At 35.6% G+C, this 21815-nt stretch overlaps 1 protein-coding gene across 1 annotated transcript; it reads left to right on the plus strand.

The window, feature by feature from the left end:
• The first annotated feature begins 593 nt into the window (after positions 1-593).
• Positions 594-4293, plus strand: LOC145634480 (desmethyl-deoxy-podophyllotoxin synthase-like). The gene is made up of 3 exons (XM_081685903.1): positions 594-1462; positions 2276-2609; positions 3579-4293. Exons 1-3 carry the CDS (start codon positions 897-899, stop codon positions 4173-4175), a joined length of 1497 nt encoding a protein of 498 aa, XP_081542029.1. The 5' UTR covers positions 594-896; the 3' UTR covers positions 4176-4293.
• Positions 4294-21815: the final 17522 nt, after the last annotated feature.

Raw genomic sequence — 21815 nt, forward strand, 5'->3', positions numbered from 1 at the left:
AGGAAGTGATTAGAAAAGATAAATTGACAAATTACGCTTAAATATTTAAACCGTAAAAATTTAACAACACTATTTGTTATCGATGGTAAAATTATTTCAATTAATTTCTTTGATTGCTTATTCTACTACTTCCTCTGTTCTTTTTTACTTGACCTGGTTCTATTATCACGTTTGTCAATGCAAAAGTTTAGCAATCAATAATTTTAATTCTCTATAAGTAAAAATTATAAAAGTTGTATATTATAAGTCTGTTATCCTCAACTTAATTTCAGTTCAGTTCAGTTCAATTCAGTTCCTAATTTAATTTCCTTCTCTCATAAACAATTTATTTCAGTTCAGTTTTATTCAGTTCATTTCAGTTTAGTTCAACTCAGTTCAATTCAGTTCAGTAAAGTAAATAAGAACAGTCCCTATAATAGTACTTATTGAGACAAATTAAAAAAATCTCACATGAATATATTTTTCCTTACATGTCATTCATAAAAGAAGGTAAAAAAAAAAGGTGGTAAATAGTGTAAAAGTCAAAGCTGATCAAGTAAAAAAACGGAGGAAGTTTCAGTTAGCTCTATCGACAAGTCAACAGATGCACACCTCCAATTTTGAGACACGTACATAGTTACCAACTCCGTAAGGTTCATGGCTTTAATAAAATACAACCCCACCACATGAAAAATACAATATTTATCTAACAAATAAACAAACACGTACTGTTGTCAAATATGGTAGACAAAAATCTCAAAATGAATAATGCATTGGACTTACCACCGACCCAAAAAACAATGATATAAATTAAAAAATTCATCAAAACTAAAAGTAGAATAACAAGATTGATATTAAAATATAATGATTGCATATTCATACATCCATTACATATATATCAAATTATCAATCAAGTAATGTTAAGCTCAATCATGGAGATTTCTTGGTTATGCTTAGCACTTTTCATAAGTTCTCTAATTATATTATTTAATCTTTTGAAAAAACAAACACATAACAATTTACCACCAGGACCAACAAAGTTACCCTTGATTGGCAACTTACACCAACTAGCATGGGGTAACACCCTCCCACACCGTCGCCTCGCCGAGCTGGCGACGGTGTATGGGCCTATCATGCACCTCCGGCTAGGGGAAGTCCCTACCGTAGTCGTGTCATCGGCTGACACGGCGAGGGAGGTTATGAAGACTCATGATGCGGTGTTTTGTAGTAGGCCAACTCTTATGGTTGGAAAAGAGATTTTTTATGGTTCCTCGGATATTGGATTGGCCCCGTACGGTGAGTATTGGCGGCAGGTGCGGAAGATCTCGGTGCTCGAGCTGTTTACGATGAAACGGGTCGAGTCGTTTCGGGTTATTAGGGAGGAGGAGGTTGCGGAGTTTGTAGAGTTGCTAAGGGCGGAGGCAGGGTCTGTGGTTAATCTAAGCAAGAAACTCTTTGGCCTTAGTTTTGATATTACATCAAGGTAAATTGCGTTTACTTTTGAATTTTAACTTTATTCGATTTTGGGTTAGATTTATCTAATTTAGTTGGTAAAAATATACAACATACATCTAAAAATTAATTTGTATATCTATTGATAACTTCAAAATTAAATTTTTTATATACATCATCAAATGAGTATCTTAATATTTAATCTCTAAATTTTTAGAATAGAAGGTAGAAAGCGTGTCACTATTCCACCACCTTATCTTAAAGGGAGAGCCAATTGATATGAACACAAATTTAGAAAATCCTGATTCTCGAAGTAGGAAATTTTTTGACTTAAACCACAATTCCAATACTCATTTTCTTTCATATGACCGAGACACCGCCTAACCGACTAAGATACGAAGTATAAAATTGTTACATGTTGTCATGTTGATTACAAATACTCCTTCCGTCCTTAAATTACATTTTTTTTTAGCATTTATTCCTCAAATAATAGAGGAAAGTAGAATGTAATTTAGGAAGTATAAGATTTGTGTTTGCATATACTAAAAAATTAACGTTTTTTAAGTACTTGCGTTATTAATTTGTTATTTATCGCTTCATCATTTTTTATTTTTACTATCTCAACAATGGTTTAAACACTTCTATATTGTTTTGATTTCATTTTGGTTTAAAGACTATAAAAAGTTAAATAAACAAAATAATTTGAGATAGAGAGAGTACAGTGCTAGACGTAATTTTAAGAACTTGTTCATACTTAATTTATTTCACAATTAAATTAACGGAATCGATCATAATGTGTAAAAGTAATTCAAAATTTTAATGAATTTATGGCCCAATAAATCAGGATAGCCTTCAATAAGAAAGGTAAAGAGCAAGAGGAATTTCAAGCTCTAGCCGTAGCTGTTACAAAGATTGCCTCAGGTTTCTCCATAGTAGACCTCTACCCGTCGCTCGATTTTCTTCATTCGATTAGTGGGATGAAGAAGAAACTCAAGGAGCTTGTTCAAGAATCAAATAGAATACTTGATCCTATAATTGATGAACACAAGTCGAAGATGAGAGATCAGGGTAAAGTAGAGGAGGACTTGGTGGATGTTTTGCTCAACTTTCACAAGGATAGTGTCGCAAATTCTCATAACTTCTGCTTGAGTACAGATAACATTAAGGCTGTTGTATTGGTAAGTTGCCGAAATTCCTTGTTTTTTTTTTTTTTTTTTTTTTTTTTTTTTCACTATTCACATGTTCTACAACTTATAATGTTTGTGACTTATGTATAAGTATTTTTTTAAAAAAAAATTACATAATCACGTAAGTACTTGTTGAAATTATCTTAATTTATCTATATACAAAGTAAATAATTTGAGTATCAACTTTTTATAATATACTTGTTGATAATTAAAGATATTTTATTAATTTAAGTGATAGAGAATATCCATAGAATATTCACATCCTAGGTTTAGGATATATTTTGTATAAGATTATCTTTGATATCTGTACAATATTGATCAATGGAAATCACTCTAATCAAGGAGTTTTATGGATATTCTTATACAAAATATATCTTAAACCTAGGATGAGAATATTCTATGGATATTCTCTATCATTAAGTTTCATATTAACATATATTTCCAATCAAACTAGGGTACTTATTAAAACAAAGGGAGTACAAATTTCTTACATGGTACGGAGTATTAGTATTGTACATCCGTATAGTATTATTGTAACATATAACATTAATGTGTCATGGTGTTTGTTTATTGTTAGAGTTTAGGTTGTTTTTTTTTATTATTTTTTTTATTTAGTTCTAGGTTGTAATTTGTCTTTGTTATTTATTTATGAGTTCTCTTTGTCAAAAAAAAATATTATTGTGTCATGTGTATGATAGTATGTTACTCTTCTCTAGCTCATGCGCTAAGGGTTTTATTAACTCGTAATGGCGTAACCTTTTACTTGAAATGTAGAGACTTACATACCAACTAATTAATGTATATAATTTTTTATTGTTTTGCTTATTTGAACATAAAATAATGAAACACCACCTTAGGTTGTAAAAGTATATATTTGACATTAATTTCTTAACATATATACATTGTATGTGAATAATAGTATGGCAAAATTTCCAATTTGCTTGTGCTTATATTGGATAGGAGCTTTTTGGTGCCGGAAGTGAGACATCATCAACGGCAATGGAATGGGCAATGTCTGAATTGCTTAAAAACCCAAAAGCAATGGCGAAGGCACAAGCTGAGGTACGGCGAGTATATCAAGGGGAAGTTGTAGTTAATGAGACGAAGCTACACAAGCTAACGTACTTGAAACAAGTGGTCAAAGAAACCTTACGCCTCCATCCCCCACTTCCTCTCTTGGTTCCTAGAGAATCCGTCGAAAGATGCCAAATCCAATCTTATGACATACCTATCAAATCTCGAGTAGTTATCAATGCATGGGCTATAGGAAGAGATCCTAAATCTTGGTCGGATCCTGAAAGGTTTAATCCTGAAAGGTTTGACAATTGTTCATCGGATTACAAAGTAGATGATTTCGAGTTACTTCCATTTGGTGCAGGGAGAAGAAAGTGTCCGGGCATGGCACTTGGTATAGCTAATGTTGAGCTACCGTTAGCAATGTTACTCTACCATTTTGATTGGAAACTACCTAAAAATTTAGATATGGATGAATCTTTCGGCATCACAATGCGGAGGAAAAATGAATTGCATGTAATTCCAATCCCTTGCCCTTATTAACCATGAGTAAGCATGATTTTTTCTTTTATTGAAATTTGATTTTTCATGTGTTGAACAAGTTATATTGGGAGACATTGTAGTTTAATTTTGTTTAGAAAGCAAATTAGATGAAGATCCACGTTTGTTTGTCTATTTTCAAATAATATATTTTACTAGTATACATTTATCTTATAAACTTTGTGAGTTGTGACATTCGCTTGCTTACTACTTGGATTTTTTTATTATAAAATGAATTATTAACTTTGTTTCTCATATATTTAGATAAAATTCGTGATATAAATAGATAATATTTTATTTCACAAAATTTCATTAGTAGTTGGTCACATCGAGTGGTCGGGATTACTTGGCCAAAAGATACTTGGTTGGTCAAGGGTTACTCAATAGACTAGGGGTTACTCGAATTATCAGGGATTACTCAGTCAGTGTTTGGGTGTGTCTCAGCAGGCCACATGATATGGCCAGCCATACAAAAACCACGTTGATTTTATATTTATAATTAATATAAAAATTTTGGTCTAAAATAAATTGCAATTCTTTTTTTATTGGCTAATTAAAATATAACATTTTTCTATGTGATGCTCTAAAAATTAATCTTATGTGGCATAATCCTATTGTATCGTTTTAAAATAATAATCCTATATGGAAAATTTTTTTATTATACAACTTGGAAATACATCAAATAAAAATTAATTGTTCAGAAAATTTAATGCATATATTTAAAACTATTATTTTTAGTAAAAATTGGGCTTGAATTGATGTCTGATTTGGGCATGAGTGATGTACTTTTATAGATCGAGTTAAAATCTTCATTGTTCATAATTTAGCATTTGTGTGTAGTTGTGTACACTTATTTCTTATTTTTAATTTGTACTAAATTTTGTCTAACCTTAAGTAAAATAAAACATTGAAAATAATCTAATATATATAAATAAAGTAGGCATTTTTGGAGAGCATTGAGAGCGCCACATAAGAAAAGGTATATTTTCGACCAATTAAAAATCAGATTTCTATTTTATTTTAGAATTAAAAAAAATCACTCGCCACCTAAACAAAAGTAACGAATGAAATTTTAAATTTTTGCCACGTAGGTAAAAACGACGAATAGTAATTTATTAGGATTTTAATTAATTAAGAACACTAAATTTTATCATTTTTATTTGTTACAAAACAAAAAATTATCTTTAGATATTAGGATTTATATTATATATAAAACTAAAAATTATAAGAAAAGGTATATTTTCGACCAATTAAAAATTAGATTTCTATTTTATTTTAGAATTAAAAAAATCACTCGCCACCTAAACAAAATTGACGGATGAAATTTTAAATTTTTGCCACGTAGCTAAAAACGACGAATAGTAATTTATTAGGATTTTAATTATTTAAGAACACCAAATTTTATCATTTTTATTTGTTACAAAACTAAAAATTATCTTTAAATATTAGGATTTATATTATTTATAAAGCTAAAAATTATATTTTGATATTTAAAAAATATAAATTATCATTTAATGTTAATGGTTTTATGTAAATATCTGATATGATACTTTCATACAAAATTTTAAAACTTATAATGCAAGAAAAAAATTAACAGATCACCAAAAAAAGTATTTTATATACAAAATGTATATAAAAATTCGAGCATCGCACACCACATAAGCAAAAGTAATATTTCGACCAATGAAAAATTAGATTTATATATTAATTTAGAATTTTAATTTTCAGTCGTCATTTAAGAAAATATTAATAAATGAAATTTGAGAATTGAAAACAAAAAATAGTAATTTAAGATTTAAATTATGAAAAAAAAAATTATCTTTTATATTATCTTTTACATTAGGGTTTATATTATTTTAACAAATAATTAGAAATTAAAAAATATATTTTGATTTAAAACTATCCGATGAATGAGATAATATTTATTTCAATTTATAAATTCAAGTTCTATGTACGTAAAATTTGAATAAGAATAATTTAAAACTTAAAAAAATATTTTACCTTAAATTAATGTTAAAATAATAGAATAGAAAATAAAAACAAAAAATATTAAGAAATTACAAAAAATATACAAAATGAAATATTTAAAAACCGTGCATCGCACGGGCTTACATCTAGTATTGTATTATTCCCTTATACTCTATTGAACTTTTTTTTTTGTTTTTTATTTTTATGGTTGTGTTATAAAAAAATAAACAACCGGAATTTAATTAGATTTGTCTCAAAATATAATTCCAAATTATTATATACCATTGTATTTATTGGAGAACTAAAAATGTTGTTAAAGATATTTTTGTACGATGTAAGTAAAGATATTAATGAAATAAAAAGAATAGTGTGTTGACATTCTTGAAAATACTAACACGATACTCCCAATTTCTAATGTTATGCTGTAATTACTTTACCTTATTTTTGCTGAACTCAAATTATTTTTATTGAATTGAATTTTTTTTTTGTTAAACACAAATTATTTTTACTGAACTGGAACCAATTTACTGAATTGAAATTATTTAGACTAATTTTCTGTTATATTTCTTCGTTAAATTTACTTATTTTTACTAAACTGAAATTATATTTTACTGAATTAAACTTGTTTTTACTAAACTAATTTTTTTTTTAATAGAATTGAAATTATTTAATTGAACTGAAATTATTTTTTGTAAAATGAAATTAGTTATTAAAAAAAAACATTACAATTTATAAAAAACGGAGAAATTATTATCATGTGCATTCCCACTATTTCAATTTGTTAGAAAGCCTTCGTCAAAAAAAAAAAAAAAGGCTAGGAAACCGTTTTAAAAATGGCAGAAAATAATAATGGGCCTAGAAGTCTAGAGCATATCAGTCCCAAGGAACCTCCATTCCAATTAGTCTAAGGTGCACCCTTGTGCACCTTAAATAGGAGTAACAACGTAGCCCAAAAGCCTAATTACACACACCCAACTAAAAAAAGCCCTAAAACTAAAAAAACACAGAAATTGCAATACACCCACCCACACCCAATAAATGTAACGTCATTTCCAAACTCAAAAATCTTCTTCTTCTATATGATTTTCTCTCTCCTCTTTTTCACTTTCTCTCTCCTCTATTTCATTCTTTCACTAAAAAACTGCAAAAACTTCAATGGATATTAGGAAAGTGATGCAAAATCAAAAGGATCCTCCCCAAAAAGGCTATTTTATGTAAATTTCACTTAATTTTGTTTGAATTTATATGATTATCACTTAATTTTGTTTGAATATTGTTCGAAATTTATTATTGGAATTGTCAAAAAAATTAGTGAAATCAAACGGATATTTTATGTTCACATTTCGAAATGCATATGTTTATATTTTGAATTCTTATGTTCATATTTTGAATCCGTTTGTAAACTTTCTGAAATTCTTATATTCACTTTCAAAATTCATATGTTCATATTTTTTTTATGTATATGTTCACCTTCTTAAATGCTTAGTTATGTTCATACGCATTCAAAAATGAACCAATGCATATGTTCATATTTTGAATTCATATGTTCATATTTTTAATACTTATGAATTAAGATGCATATGTTTCATAATCATATTATTTTTATTTCTTCAATTTTTTATGTTCATAATAAAATGCCTTATATTCATAATAATATTTTATATGTTTATAATGTAAATATTCATAGAAAATATTTGTTGTTCTCATTAAGTCTGTTTATGCATATCTTCTCTCTCTTAAATGCATATGATCATATTTTTTACGCATATGTTCACCTTTTAAATGGTTATATTCACTTTAAGGAAACCAATGCTTACGTTCATATTTTGAATTGTTATGTTTACTTTCTGAAATGCATATGTTCATATGTTTTATGCTTATGTTCACTTTTTGAAAAGCTAATGTTCACATTTAAGGGAACCTATGCATATGTTCATATTTTGCATGATTATGTTCATTGATAAAAAAAATGCAGAAAATCAAATGAAATTCATACACAAATGAAATTGATCGAAGCTAAAAAAAAATCAATTCATATGAATTCAAAAAATCAAATAAACAACCAATTCCATATTGTAAGTAACATATTCAATCGTTAAATCGAAAAAACGAGAAAAATAGAAGGGAAAAAAAAAAAAAAGAGGAAAAAGGAATTAAAAAAGGAAGGAGAAAATATAGAGTATAATTTGTGAATTCAAAGATTCATATATACCTTAATCAATCGAAATTAAAGCACAAAATCGAAATTCACACAAAAATTCATACTTAATAACTATTTTCATGTTGTAAGAAACAAATTCAATCAAAAAAGTGTAAAAAAGGGGGGGAAATTAAAAAAACAGAGGAGAGAGAAAATAAAAAATGAAGGAGAAGAAACCTAATATTCACTTTTTGAAAAGTTAATGTTCATATTGTGCTGTTGTTACACCTATTTCTAGGTGCATGAGTGTGCACCTAAGAATATGCACCTCCATTCATATTAGAAATCCATTTGTAATGGGTTGACGTTAACGTCTATGCAGCTGCGGCCCTACAAGTGTAGTTTGAGATTTTGAAATCCATCTACTACCTCCGTTAATTTTGTGCAATTTTGGGGTATTATTTGTGAGATATAAAATATTCCAAAGTTGCACATAAAAATTAACGAAGGTAGTATTTGTATTCTAAAGTCCTTGACACTTCCCTCAGCTCCTTTCAGGTGTCTTAAATTGAATTGAATTAACTAGGGATGGCAATTTAATCTGAGTTCGATCGATTCAAATCCGATCCGAAGAAAAAAATCTGATTCGAATCCGTTTAAAATTAGTCCGAATCCGATAAAATAGATCCGAATCCGAATAGGAGGTGGATCGGACTTGGACCCTAGCAAAGTCCGACAGGGTCCGATCCGAGTCCGAATCCGAGAGTATAAGCATATGCTCTATAACTTGGGACAATTATTTGCTTGTTTTGTAACAAAATTTTTTTACGTAACTTAGTTTGTAATTTAAATATTTTATGTTTATACTTTAATTGGTATGATAATACAAGAAATTATAGGTATATGACATTACAAAAAATAAAAATAAAAAAATATTCGGATCATTTCGGAGGTCTGTATAAACGGACCTGATTCAGATCCGAAAATTACGAGTCAAATCGGATTCGGACTCGAATTTTTCGGATTCGGACTCGGATTCGAGTCCAGGGTCCGTTTACTAAACGGATCGGATTCGGATTTAGCCACATCCGACCCGAATCCAATCCGTTGCCATTCCTAGAATTAACACATCGTCTACACTCTACAGTCTACAACAATTGTCATAGATTATGGATTATGTCTTAATAAAGACTCCAAAACAATGCCAAACTTTTCAAATTAACTTCACTGTTACTTAAAAAGTAAAATGAAAAATTCAAATATTAAAGGATAGTTGTAGACTTTGTGGGACTTTCATACAAAAAATGTCTACATATATAATAGGGAATATGATTTTAAGCTTTGTTTTATAGATATTGTATGGCTATTTATTAGTAATAATATTTTTCTTCTTGAAAAAAAAATTCAATAATAAAAATAAGGAGATATATATATATATATATATATATATATATATATATATATATATATATATATATATATAAATATATATATATATATATATATATATATTTATTTATTTATTTTTTGGGTTTTTCTACATTATAACCCTCTAATTTTCCGTTTTTATGATGTGCCTCCCCCCCCCCCTTTTTGAGAAATCTACATTGTAACCTCAAAATACATTTAGCTTCTATACGGTAACCTTGCCGTTATATATATTGTCGTTAACAAATTCTGTTAGTACATGTATTTTGAGGTTACAATGTAGATTTCTCAAAAGGGGGGGCACATCGTAGAAAACGGAAAGTTAGAGGGTTATAAGGTAGAAAAACCCTTTTTTTATTATTATTTTTAGGTAAGATGAATGACACTACAGACTCGACATCTTTTACAAATTAAGTTAGTCAACTCAAAGTTTGCTGCTCGCTTCTTCATGACGGCTGCTTCCTGTGGTGAATCAGGGAGTATGCCGTCTGCTAAATATGCTCGGATGCCATCCATCCAGGTAGAGCTTCGGTCTAAGATTCCAATGGACTCTTCATGTATGCTTCTCTTTTCAAGAACTTCCCAAAAGATTGACCGGGGCGTATCACAGCACACTAGTAGAAAAATTGAAAATGCCACCGCTTAAAGGCCACCGGTTTTTATAAACCGGTGGTTTAAAAAATGGGCGGGCATAGGGCAACAATTATTGCCACCGGTTCAAACCGAACCCGTGGCAAAAATGCTTAAGGCCACCGGTTTTGAACCGGTGGCAATATTTGAATTAAAAAAAAGCGCCTCTTCTACTACTTCTTCTCTTTCGCCCAGATTCTCTATTTCACTCTAAAAAAAAAACCCTCTTTCAATCGAGCAAATCGCCAGGCACGACTCCTCTTCATCTCCCTTCCACCACACACTCCACCAGTGACGCCACAGCAGCCACCGCACCACCAACCACCACCTCCGCACTCCGTCCACCATATCCGCTCACCTCCAAACTCCTTCCAACACCGAGCACAAGCAGCGCAGCACGCAAGTTAAGGGAACCGTGCGTGGTCCTCCACCACCTGTCACCACAGCCACCGCACCACCATCCCACAGCCATTAGGTGAGATTTCGGGTTTTAGCCCTAATTTACGAATTTTGAATCAATTTTTTGGTTTATTTTTCGGAATTTTCTGGCTTGTTTTTGTTGTTGGTAGGGTTTAAATTTGAGTGATTTTATTGTGTGTTTTAAGTATCAATATTTAATCAATAATCTCCTCATTTGTGTGTATCTTTAGAATGCAAGAAATTGATTAATTGTTCATGCATGAATTAACAGTATTTTCGAAAATTTATTTTGAATAATTTTTTTATTTCTTTCACTGTATTATTATTATTATCAATTTGTTGTTGTTGCTTAATTTTTGGTTAATTATAGTATGAATTGATTTATTTTGGAGTTAGATTGAGGAGTAATCCGTTTTAGATTACATTACATAATGAGTTTCCTAATGCTTTTAGGAAATATATGGATTATGGAGAGAGTGGTGTTAAATTGATTCTTAGGTTTTATTTGGAAATTTTGAATAAATTAGAGATTATTAGTAACCTTGTTACTTAATTAGTTGAATTTGGTAGTATATTGTTGTTTTAATTTCTTTATTATTATTATTATTATTATTAATTTGTTGTTGTTGCTTACTTTTTGGTTAATTATAGTATGAATTGAATTATTTTGGAGTTAGATTGAGGAGTAATCCGTTTTGGGATTACATTACATAATGATTTTCCTAATGCTTTTAGGAAATATATGGATTATAGAGTATAATTTGATATGTTGGAGTGGTGTTAAATTGATTGATAGGTTTTATTAGGAAATTTTGAATAAATTAGAGATTATTAATAACCTTGTTACTTAATAAGTTGAATTTGGTAGTATGTTTTAATGTGTAATTTTAGGTTGTTTTATAGTTCTTGACAAAATTACTAACTTTTATTTTTTGTTATATTTTTTATTTTTGTAGATTCATATTATGTAGTGAAGCACAAGCTTATAAGCTATTCAAGTGGGAAGTTCGAGACATTACATCCATTATACTTGCTATATTGGTATGAACTATAAACTTTATGGAGCTATATTTCTTTCTATTTATCCATTTGATAAAAGTTTGTTCATGATATTACAAGTTGTGTCTTGTTTAATTATAAATAATTACAATAATATGTTGAATGTTTGCATCACATATGCCTAGATACCCGTTCAAGGCTTTCTCATTAGGAGAAAGTCTTGAATAGTCCCCGGTTGGGACTGTTCTTGAATGTTTACTCTCACTTAGGTGGTGAATGTATGTCTTTTTTTCGATTTTAAGGAACATCTTGGCTCTCCATTTCTTCTCCATGTTCTCTGGGTACATATGTGGGTAAGTAATTATCTACATCTTGTACTTGGAGAACTGGGGGGAAGTGCTGCCAGATTTTCCTTAAAATTGGAAAGTTGACATACATTCACTAGTGAGAGTAGACATACAAGGATGGGTTAGGTTGGAGTGATAAGGACACTTTGGAAACATGCATTTTTTTCACTATATGAATGGTATATTCACGGTGTGTACTTGATGTTGATTTACACAAGATATGTAGCAATTGTACATTATTGATAATATGTTGCTATATATGTTTAGAGACACTTTACTAAATGGGGAAGGATCGTGGTTGGATGTATGGTAGACGTGATACAATGGATTTTTGGAATGGGGTTCAAGAGTTTTGCGAGACGGCTTTATCTTATCAGCGCAAAATTGGTGAGGAAGGCCTATACTGTCCTTGTGTTGATTGTAATAATGTGAAGGTGGTCAATAGTGTTGAAATCATTAGAGATCATGTACTTTGTCGTGGGTTTAGACTTAAATACCATGTGTGGATTTGGCATGGTGAAAGTGGAGAGTATAGTGAGGATCTTGATGGGAATAATGTGCATGATAAAAGCAATGAGATTCATGTGGACGAGGAATGCGAGAATGATGAATATATTATTGATAATGGTGAGGATGGAGCTAAGGATCATCCAGTGGATGTGGTCGAGGATAAGGACGTGGATGAGATGTTGCATAATGTCGAAGGTGATGTGTTTGAATTACTATCGGAGGCTTCCAAAAAGCCTTTGTACCCTGGGTGCAAAAAATACTCCAAACTTTCTGCCGTGCTAACACTTTTTAACATTAAGTCGAAGCATGGGTGAACGGACGTTAGTTTTACTTCTTTGTTGACTGCATTAAGTGAGATGTTGCCTGATGGGAATGAAATTCCTACGTCTTACTATTATGCAAAGAAGCTTATGTGTCCATTTGGTTTAGAGTATAAGAAGATACATGCCTGTCCTAATGATTGTATTTTGTATCGTAATGAGAATGAACAATTGGAGGAGTGTCCACGATGCAAGCAATCGCGCTACAAGTGCATGAGTTGCAATCCTGGTACGAAGGGACCTCCTGCTAAGGTGTTGTGGTATCTTCCTATTATTCCAAGGTTTAAGCGTCTATTCTCAACACCAAAAGACACTAAAAACTTGAGGTGGCATGCCGAGGGAAGGAAGAAAAACAGAATGCTGAAGCATCCGGCTGACTCCCCGCAATGGAAGAACATTGATTTTAAGTTTCTGGAGTTTGGTAATGAAGTCAGAAATTTAAGACTTGGGTTGTGCACAGACGGGATGAATCCATTTGGCACTCTTAGTACCCAACACAGCACTTGGCCGGTTCTTTTAGTGATCTACAATTTGCCTCCTTGGTTATGTATGAAACGGAAGTATATAATGCTTTCATTGCTAATAACGGGGCCTAGGCAACCTGGAAATGACATAGATGTTTACCTTGCGCCACTAATTGACGATTTGAGAAAGATGTGGGACGAAGGGGTTTCTTGTTTTGATGCTCATAAGAACGAGGTGTTCACATTGCGTGCAGCCCTTATGTGGACCATGAATGACTTCCCTGCATATGGCAACCTGTGTGGGTACAAGGTTAAAGGGAAAAAAGCATGCCCCATATGTATTGATGAAACATCAAGCATATACCTTAATAATTCTCACAAAGATGTGTATATAAGGACTCGAAGGTTCCTTAGGCGTGATCACCCGTACCGTAGGCAAAAAAAGGCTTTCGATGGGACAGTGGAAGAGGAGACTGCGCCTAGGCCAATGACCGGTGTTGAGGTTTATGCTCAAGTTAAGGGTATACGAACAGTGTTTGGAATATCTGAAAAAGCTCCGGTCTCAACAGCTCTTTTCAAAAAAGAATCAATTTTGTGGAAGCTTCCGTACTGGAAAGAACATGATGTTAGGCATTGTTTTGATGTGATGCATATAGAGAAGAATGTGTGTGATGCTCTTGTGGGAACACTTTTTAATATTTCAGGCAAAACAAAGGAGTGTACGGTTAGATTTGCAAGAGATCGGGGTTCGTCCGGAATTGTGGCCTCAAGACAAGGTTACAAAGGGGAAGGACAGAAAGGGAAAGGAACCGGAACAAGAAACTGTAAATGTTTCGAAAAAAGGAAAGGGGAAGAGCAAGGGAAAGGGAAAGGCCGCGGATGCTTCAAAGAGTAGAGATGAGGGTAAAGGCAAGGTTGAGAAGAAGTATTTACCACCGACTTGCTACACATTGTCAAGGGTAGAAAAGTGGATGTTTTGTGCATGTCTTTCCGGCATTAAGGTTCCATCTGGGTACGCATCTAACATGAAAATATTTGTATCCTTAAGTGGAGAACTGAAGCTGACAAGTATGAAATCCCATGATTGTCACATGTTGATGCAAGTATTTCTACCGATTGCAATACGTGGTATTTTACCGAAGCACGTGAGGGAAGCTATTACAAGCCTATGTTCGTTTTTCAATACAATATGCAGTAAAGTGCTTGATCCTTGTACACTTGATTCTTTGCAAACGGATGTGGTTGTGACTTTGTGCAAATTTGAGATGTATTTCCCACCCTCATTTTTTGACATAATGGTGCATCTCATTCTTCATTTGGTGCGTGAGATTAAGTTGTGCGGTCCAGTTTTCTTGAGGTGGTGCTATCCTTTTGAAAGACACATGGGCACATTGTAAGATAAAGTAAGGAATCCGGCTCATCCGGAAGGAAGCATGATTCAAGGGACCGTGAGTGAGGAGATTGGTAATTTTGTGGCCGACTATTTAGCCGTTGCTGAACCTATTGGTCTTCCTGCTTCTCGACATGAAGGGAGACTGGATGGTCATGGCACAATTGGGTCAAAACGAATGTCACCGGATCGAGATCAGTTCTTACAAGCACACCTTTATGTGTTGCACCATGTTGCAGATGTTCACCCATATTTAGATGAGCACATGGCTAGTTTGCGTGATGAATTTCCATCGAAAGGTGAAAGGGCACTAATGCAGTTGCATAATAAGAGGTTTGTGAGTTGGTTTAGTGAACGAGTGATGAGTCGCTTGGATGATAGTGTCACCGATACAGTAAGGTGGCTTGCTTATGGTCCTAGGGATGATGTTCGCTCATTTGAGGGATATGACATCAATGGGTACACTTTTTGGACAGAGGGTCGGGATTTGAAGTCTTCGTCGACCCAAAACAGTGGAGTAACGCTTGTGGCATCGTCAAGGGAGTTTGCAAGTGCTGAGGATAAATAACTAGTCAATGCAAAATTGTCATACTACGGTCGAATTCAAGAAATATGGGAGCTTGATTATTGTAACTTCACGGTTGCTCTTTTCAAATGTAAGTTGGTTGATAATATCAGGTGCAATATCAGGTGTAATATCAAGTATGATGACTTTACTCTTGTAGATCTTGGGCACTTGAATGATAGTGCGGAACCGTTCATCCTAGCTTCTCAAGCTAAGCAAGTGTTCTATGTAACTGACCCAGTCGATTCAAAATGGTCCATTGTGCTAGCTGGGAAAAGAAGAATCCTAGGCATTGGAGATGTTGAAGATGAGGAAGAATACGATGCGTTTGATGATACATCACCTTTCACTGTTGTAGGCGTCGTTTGAAGTGCGCCTACGTTAAAGCATGTTGTGAATATTCTTGGCACTCATAGGAAGTGGGAATTGACATTACAATTAGGGACAAATAAAGTAGGGAGCCGCCAACAAGTTTTTAAGGAACTTGTAAACCGTTCACGGATCATAAAAAGGCAACCACGATTAAGGGACAACGATAGGCAACAACGATTGACCCGTGAAGGTTACACCCCATTCATAATCCATGAGATTACTAACTCCATATGGTTCGGAACCACGAAAGGAGGATCGGGGATGATGGTACGAAGTGAGTCATGGAGTCACATTCGCCCGTATTGGCCTCTACTCGATTCTTATATTGAAAAGCATTCCTGTGATCTCAAAGGCATACAAACAATAATTCAATTCGCTCCAAACTATTATTTAACTAAATTGGTTGAATATTAATGCACACATAATTCTAAAAATTTGGTGATCACTTGATTAAACAATAAGATTAAAAAGGATCCTAAACCGGTTGTCCAAATTATCTTATTAGGCTTGATTTTCAATTACATATTCCCTTTAACATGCAATATGGTGATCATCAAAAAATATAATAGAATAAACATAAATATTAAAACCAATTTAATTAGGATTCCAACAACATAAAATTGTTAGAAAAATAATAATAATAATAATAAAAGAGCATGATCCTTACTTTGAATCTGTTTGTTTGCAACTACAAAATAATAAACGAGTTAGTAACTTCAAGGAAATAATAAAACAATAATTAAATTAAATTAAATACAATAAGGTTGATTTTGGGGCCAAACCCTCAAACGATTCTACCTTTCACGCCTTGGCTTAAGGACAGAACCTCGAGTAAAATATGGACTCCTTTGAGTGCTTGAAGAAGGAATTTTGAAGTGAAAAGAGTAGGCTAGTGTTTAGGTTAATAGCATAGAAGAGAGAAAACAAAAATAATCAAATTCTAGTTGTCCCGTACATCAGAAATGAGGGGGTATTTATAGGGAAATGTGCTGAGGGAGCACACGGAACCCTAAAATGATAAAAACCTTAAAAAAGTATCCCGTGACACGGTTAGACTGTACCGTGACACGGTCAGACTATACCGTCAGACGGTACACTTTCCCGTGACACGGTACAGTTTTGGAGTGACGCGGGAAATTTTCAGAAAACGGAATGAAAAACGCGTTAAGGGTTTACGCGGAAAGGACACGGAACGTCCCGTATCACGACAGACCTCCCGTGTCACGGGAAGTCCCACCGTCAGACGGGAAGGGTTCCCGTGACACGGTCAGGCTGTATCGTGACACGGTCAGTTCCAGTCCATTTTTCCGTCTAAATTCATTTGTAACCTTAATTTCTTTCGGCTTTTTAAGTGCCGATTGATAATTTCGGGCTTTTTCCTGACTTTTATTATTCGGGCTAAAATAAGAAAATAATAAAATAAAAATAAATAAAATGTTTAGGCCAAAAATAAATAATAAAATAATAAAATAAAAAGGTTTGGGCTTAAAATTAATTAACAAGCTTGGGCTAAAATTAAAACTATGCTTTTACCAAATATCAAGACTGATCCATGGACCTTTCAAAAATATGAATACGATTTTTCAAGCACTCTCGGGATTGAATATTAAACCCGACCAACAGTGGCGGTGAAAGGTTATTTATCATCGAGTTTGGTTTTGGGGAGACATTTTTAGGTGTCTACAGAAGCCCCCACTTTGACTGAGTTTGTAGAAACATCAGTTTCGAAAACGATAGTCAAAGTAGCCGATAGGGACGGAGAATGATTTAAGACGTTCTGCGATCCTAGATCATTCTGTGCACGCCAATACCTGCAGAAAAATGTTAATTCCACAAATAAAAGAGTAAAGGGATATAATACGTATCTGGCACCAATGTGTCGGTGACAAATGAGTTTGGCAGCTTCCTAAGCTTAAAGGAATCTACCGAGTGACATTGGTTGAAACGCTTTCCATGCTTGAGGAAAGCCGACTAAAGAGTTTGGTACCTTTCTAAGCCTGAAGAAAGCTACCGGATAATACTTTCCATGCCTGAGGAAAGTCGACGAATGAATTTGGTGTCATTCTATGCTTGAAGAAATCCACCGCTAATGCCTTCCATACTTGAGGAAAGCCGACAAAGGAATTTTGTGGTTTTCTATACTTGAAGAAAAATCCACTGATAACGCTTTCCAAGCCTGAGGAAAGCCGACTTGGCGGTTTTCTATACTTGAAGAAAAATCCACCGATAACGCTTTCCAAGCCTGAGGAAAGCCGACTTGGCGGTTTTCTATACTTGAAGAAAAATCCACCGATAACGCTTTCCAAGCCTGAGGAAAGCCGACTTGGCGGTTTTCTATACTTGAAGAAAAAACCACCGATAACGCTTTCCAAGCTTGAGGAAAGCCGACGATTGCTGAAAATTGATAAGTGTATGGTGGTTCGATTATCCCCGAACGTGGGCCGCAGATGATTCACAATTTTAAGCCGATTATCCGACCATATTAAATGCTTAAAATGCCGAAAAATAGGCTTTGACGCTTGCCAGGGGTAAAATGGTAATTTTAGTCCCCCTTAAATATCAGTTGGGATTTTCCGCGTAACTGTAGCGAAAAATAATCGCCCAATAAACTCGGAAAATCAGTCAAACTAGTCAAAAAGCCAAGAATATTCCCTGACCAAGCACAGTTTTACCGTGCCACGTCAGCAGGTTCCCGTGACACGGTCAGGGCTTCCCGTCAGACGGGACTAGTATCCCGTGTCACGGGACTCCCATTTTTTTTTGTCCTTTTCTGTCTTTAAATTCGCATGCTTGCTTTCACACTTCACCATTTCACATTTCTTCTTCATACTTGCTTTCACACTTCACCATTTTTGCTTCTTGCTTACCAAAAATTGCCGCGCCACGCTTAAGGTTAACCGCCGGCCGTCGAAGCTCACCGTGACACGGTATCGGCGACCGTGACACGGTTAGTCTACAGATCTGATTTTTTCCTTCCTTTTTTTTTTTTTTTTTTTTGTGTGTTTTGCTGCGGTTTGTTGCTGCTGTTCTGCGCTGCTGCTGTCTGCCGTTGCTGTTTGTGTTTCTTTCCTGGAGTTGCCGCCCAAATCGTCGGAGCTCCGTCAGCCTTGAAGGTCGCCGTGACACGGGACTGCTTCTCCGTGTCACGGTTAGTGCTGACCGTGTCGCGGCAGTCGCGCTGGTGGCCTGAAATTTTTTCGAGTTTTGGAGTTCGAATTTCACCAATTTTGCTGTAATTTCTCAATCTTCTCCTCATTTTCGACCCTCTACAAACATTCATGTAAGTTTCCTTTGATTTTTGCTTTGAATTTGCTTCACATAAACAATTTCATGACAAACCCTAGAAATCAATTTGGGGGTTTTTTATTTTGAAGCTTTATGTTGAAATTCTTGCCATGATTCTACTTGTATATGTAAAAATGTGTGTTTGCGAGAAATTTGAGACAAAAATTGCATGATTTGATGGAGAATTGAGCAAATCACCATTTTTGAGTGCTACTTTGTGAAATAATGTTCATGTTGGTGAAATGGTGAAAAAAAATGGTGGTGAATCTTGTGAAATGATGTGTTGATTCATATTTTGCATATGTACTATATTGTCATGGAGAACATAGTATCATGCGGCTAGGAGAACTGTAGTATTAGTTTGTCATGGAGAAACTAAATACCATAATTTTTGCCAATTTTTAGCCTTGAGGTAAAAATTTAGCATATAATTCAATAAACAACTAAATAGCTTAGGAAATGATGCTAAGTATTTAGATATTTATTTTTTATTATAAATATGCAACTTTAAAATGTTTAGGAAATGATGCTAAACATTTAGATTTTTATAATAGCATGCCTAGACGACGAGATTGCGACCTTTCTACCCGCGGCCGGCGTCGGGCTTTTCGGGAGGACACTCCCACTGTCCCTGAGGGCGTGGACGACGACGTCTTGGAGGCCGAGCCTCGGACTTCTACGAGTAGGGGTAGGTGGGTTCCACCTCCGTGGACCCCAGACCAGTTGGTTTTCTGCCGTGAAAACCACGTCTCTCACCGCGCACTCTCCGGCATAGTCGATGGCACACTTCGTCAGCATGGTTCCGGGGCCGGTGATTTGATCCCTCGACTTCACCAGGTCATTACGAGGGATCCTGCTACGAGCGCCCTATGGGAGTTGTCTGGTTTGGTCGATTTCTACGAGGCGGTTGTAGGGTTTCGCAGCCCCCGGGGTTGCGGCGCAACGGTTGTTCGCGCATTGTTGGAGTACTTCTGGGATACTACCAACACGTTTCACTTTGCTTGGGAGGAGGCCAGATGTCTGATCTATCTTGGACATCGGCTGAGGTAGCTGATTTGTTGGGTCCGGTTGTTCAGCACATCAGGACCCGACCGGTGTCTCGAGGTGGTCCTAGAAGTGGACGATCGGAGTCGGCTTCAGTTCTTGCTCACGGCTTCGAGATGGAGGATACGACGGCCGAGCAGCGGGTGCGGATCTTCATCTTGATCCTGATCTCTATGACCCTCTCTCCCGACAGGAGTTCACGCGTGCTCCTCTGCTACCTCCCCTCTTTGGCCAGGATCCCCGAGATAGGATCCTACAACTGGGCCAATCTTGGGTACGCGGATCTTCTTCTGTCTCTACGTCATGGCTGCCGTCAGCTGAATGACGAGTCCCCTGTCACCGTTTACGGCCTGTGGAGAGTCGTAGAGGTGATGATCTTTTCCCTTCTTGTTTCATTTTAGCTTGTTCGACTCGTGTGCTGAATATTATTTTTGTTGCAGCTATGGTTCTACGAGTACTTCCCAGGCTTGGCTCCTCGCCGGCGTCGGGGAGCGGTCCACGACTATCCTGTCAGGGCCAGCTGGCACGACCGAGGAGATTCGCGGGTGGAGTCTGTTTCGGCGCTTCGTGGGCTACTACGCCGAGGCACCTCTTCCGTTGGCGTAAGGATTAGTTTTGTTGCGTTCTTTCCTTCTGATGTTGTTTCCTTGTTCACGCCTAACTTTTTATGGTTTCCAGGTCCCCATCGATGTCCAGTACCGTCCTTGGGCCGGGATGACTGATTTACCCGAGGCCCTACGTCTTTCAGCGTACCGTACCATTTTGGTTGGTACCGGGCGCTTCGTCTGGTATTTAGGGGAGCGAGTCGTCCGTCAGCATAGCGGCGATCGCTTTGTGGTGCCTTCATCCCCGCCAGAGTCGATGCTGGACTCCCGCTTGATCAGAGGGTTGATCAACAGGGGAGAGCGCTACACTCTTCCGTGGCAGGAGCTCGTTCACATGGAGAGCGACTACGCACGGGATTTGCTTCCCTCTCTGGATCCTCCACCCCGTCTTCCCGAGGTATTATTTCTTTCGAGCATCTTCTTTGCTAGTCTCTGTTTTAGATAGTCGAATAACTTGATTATTCGATCATATTTTCAGACGACCATCCACCCTGTGGGGAGGATTCAGATTCCTCCTCAGTCTGTTCGCTACCCTGGGCCGATCGATATCACGGAGGACCATATTGCCGACGCGCCGGAGGGTTATAGACAGGCGCAGGAGTCAGTGCCCGAGGTTTTTGAGCCGGTGAGTTTTCTTCGACGCATTATCCATTCTTTTAATGCTGCTTATTACTGATTTTTCTTTGTTTTATCCTCAGCCTAACCGCCCGGAGGTGATGGGAATCATGAAGCTGGTGGACGCGCTGAAGTATTGCATCATCAAGCTTCGGCGTGGTGCGAGTTGTCGGAGCTCTAGCGACGTTCTTGAGGTATCACTTATTTTTTCATTTCTGCCATTTGTTTTATTTTGCATCATTGACACCTTTTGATTTTGTGTTTTTCAGGAGCGACGGAGGTCCCGCTCGCGTTCGAGGCCCAGAGGCTCGGACGAGGAGGAGCTTGGTCGTGGTAGACGATCTCCTGAGGCTCACCGGCATTCTCAGCGAGAGCCTCAGACTACTCAGCCATTCCAGGAGGCTCAGTGGCAGCGGGGTCAGTCTTCTCAGCGTCCATCATTTTCACAGCCTCCAGTTCCCGAGTTTGGGTCTCCTTTGGATCCTGGTTCATTCTCGGCCCCATTATCCGGGATTCCTCCACCGCTGTCGGGCTTGTTCTC

Source organism: Chenopodium album, chromosome 6, assembly GCF_948465745.1.
Source record: "Chenopodium album chromosome 6, dcCheAlbu1.1, whole genome shotgun sequence".
In the NCBI taxonomy this organism is placed as follows: domain Eukaryota; kingdom Viridiplantae; phylum Streptophyta; class Magnoliopsida; order Caryophyllales; family Amaranthaceae; genus Chenopodium; species Chenopodium album.